The following is a 2110-nucleotide window of genomic DNA, read 5'->3' as shown; positions in this document are numbered from 1 at the left end:
GGGAACAATAGTCAAGTTATGAAAGCAAAGAAAGTTCACATCGCCAGAACCCTACAGCAATCAGAAGAGTTCTAGGCGATGACAGGGATAAGAGTCACTTTGCTGGGCAGATCAAGTAAACTGTATTGTGATACTAGTTTAAGTTAAAACCTGTTGCCTAGTAAGTAATTTATTGCCTTAAGTTTGCAAGTCGTGTTAAATGTCATCGTTTGAGAGTTAATAGTTACTCAAGTTTTACTTCGAGTTAACAGTCTGATGAATTGTTATAAGATTAACAGTTTGTTCAAGTTCAAAGCAGTGAGTAAACGGTTAAGCCCGAGTATCACTGAGTTGATTCATTTGAGTAAGTTCTACCGGTTATGTTGGTTAATCACACAGCGAGTAAGAGTAAGAAGTATTCAAAGGCAAGTATCAGAAAACAACATCTTAGCAGAAGAAGTTATATAAAGCAGTATCAGTTCAAGTTTATACATAAACAGCTGTTACACATAAAGTTTTTACAAACAAAGATGAGCGCCAAGTTTCAAAAACCAAGATGGTGGAGGGAGGCAGTTAGTCTTCAGAGGGCACGATCTTCCCATCCACCACCTCGTTGCAGATTGATACCATGGAGAGGTCGAGCTCAGCGTATTGGCATGAGACTTGCTCCAAAGCGGCGTCGAACCCGGCAGCAAGGACTTGGGCGGAACTTTGCTCGAGCTCTTGTGCTTGTTTCTTCAGCTCGTCGGTTTGTTTCTTCAGCTCTTCGGCTTCTTCACGAGCCCGAGCAAGTTCTTCAGCGGCCTTTTTGCCTTCATCCCGGGCTTGAGCCAGCTCTGCAGCAATCTTCGTGTTTTCCTCTCGAGCTTTGGCGAGCTCAGCCATGGTGTCGTCCCTCTCCTTCTCGACCTTCCCGAGGAGGACCTCCCGATCTGCCGACCTCTTTTCAAGGTTTTCCACCTTGGTCGCGTCTGCTTTCATTGCAGCGTCCAAGTTGGCCACCTTGAGCCTGTAAGGTACAAGCTTGCTCTCCAGCTCGATTTTCTCTTGGGCTTGGAGGTGCAGTTTTTGGCGCAGATCAGAGGCCTCCTTACGCGCGCCCCTTAGCTCAGCGCCCATGGCGTCCTCCAGCCTTGAATGATCGATCTCTGCCACCATCAGGTTGCAAGAAAGCTTTTCCGCCTCAATCCTTATCAGGCGGTTTGACTCTTGGAGCGCTGAGTTCTCCTCTTGGAGCTTCTTGAGGGAGTCCTTCACAGCCTTCGATACGATCGAAGGGAGATCCTCCGCCATCATCTTCAGCTTGGCTGTGAAGGGCCCCAAGACCTCGTCGACGGAAGATAGGAGGCTTGAGGTTGTTGCTGGAGGAGGTGCTGGGGGAGCTTGGTGCTGACTCTCACCACCACCCTCTTGAGTTTGCAGAGCAAGGGGGGCTTCTTGGCGTGGTGGTGAGGTTGGAGATTCGGTTATGAGTATTGGAGAGTTGTGAGCACCCTCATCTCCTCCTGGTGCGGCCCCAGCGATAGAGGTGGTTGAAGGAGGACCCTCTCCAGCATATATGAACGGCGTGGAGGCGCTTGGAGGGTTCTCTATGAAATTGGGGTCGCTGCTTTCAACCACGGGGGTGCGGCAGCCAAGGGTGTTGCTTGGACTGGTTGTGTTGGAGCTGGAGGTGAGGGCGGTGTTGGAGTTGGGAGTGCAGGTGGTGAAGAGGGAGCCACCCTTGTTCTTTTGGTGACAAGGCCATCCTCAGTCGCCTCATCATCCTCTTCTTCCTGTACCACCTGAGGAGTTTTTCTCTTGGGTTTCCTCAGGACAAGTTTCTTTCTTTGTGGGGCGGGTAGTGTCCCCGAAGGAGTCGGACCATGGGGAGGAGTCCTGCCTTGAGCAACGGCGATCTCCACTACCGAGTTGGGCACGGTTTGGGAGCCCGCCGCCAGCTTGTGAGATCGGGCGATCGCCCTCAGCTCTGCTAGTTTCCCTTTTCCCAACATGAAGTCTGCACAAGATGAAAAATAGATGAGTACGCCCCAAAGCAGAAACAGGGTATACAAGTATATGCACACAAAAATAGCACAAGCAAACAGCACATGGATGAATGATCAAAGCCAAAACAGAACAAGCAGAACGC

General features: G+C 50.1%; 1 protein-coding gene across 1 annotated transcript; it reads right to left on the bottom strand.

Annotated features, from left to right (window-relative positions):
- Positions 1-552: 552 nt before the first annotated feature.
- LOC137837175 (uncharacterized) lies at positions 553-1272 on the bottom strand. Its single transcript, XM_068646067.1, has one exon. The coding sequence runs from the start codon at positions 1270-1272 to the stop codon at positions 553-555; it is 720 nt and encodes a 239-aa protein (XP_068502168.1).
- Between the last annotated feature and the right edge of the window lie 838 nt (positions 1273-2110).

Source organism: Phaseolus vulgaris, chromosome 11 (assembly GCF_000499845.2).
Source record: "Phaseolus vulgaris cultivar G19833 chromosome 11, P. vulgaris v2.0, whole genome shotgun sequence".
NCBI classification, from domain to species: Eukaryota; Viridiplantae; Streptophyta; class Magnoliopsida; order Fabales; family Fabaceae; genus Phaseolus; species Phaseolus vulgaris.
Note: the sequence above shows the minus strand (reverse complement) of the source record. Positions and strands in the feature narration are given on the sequence as shown.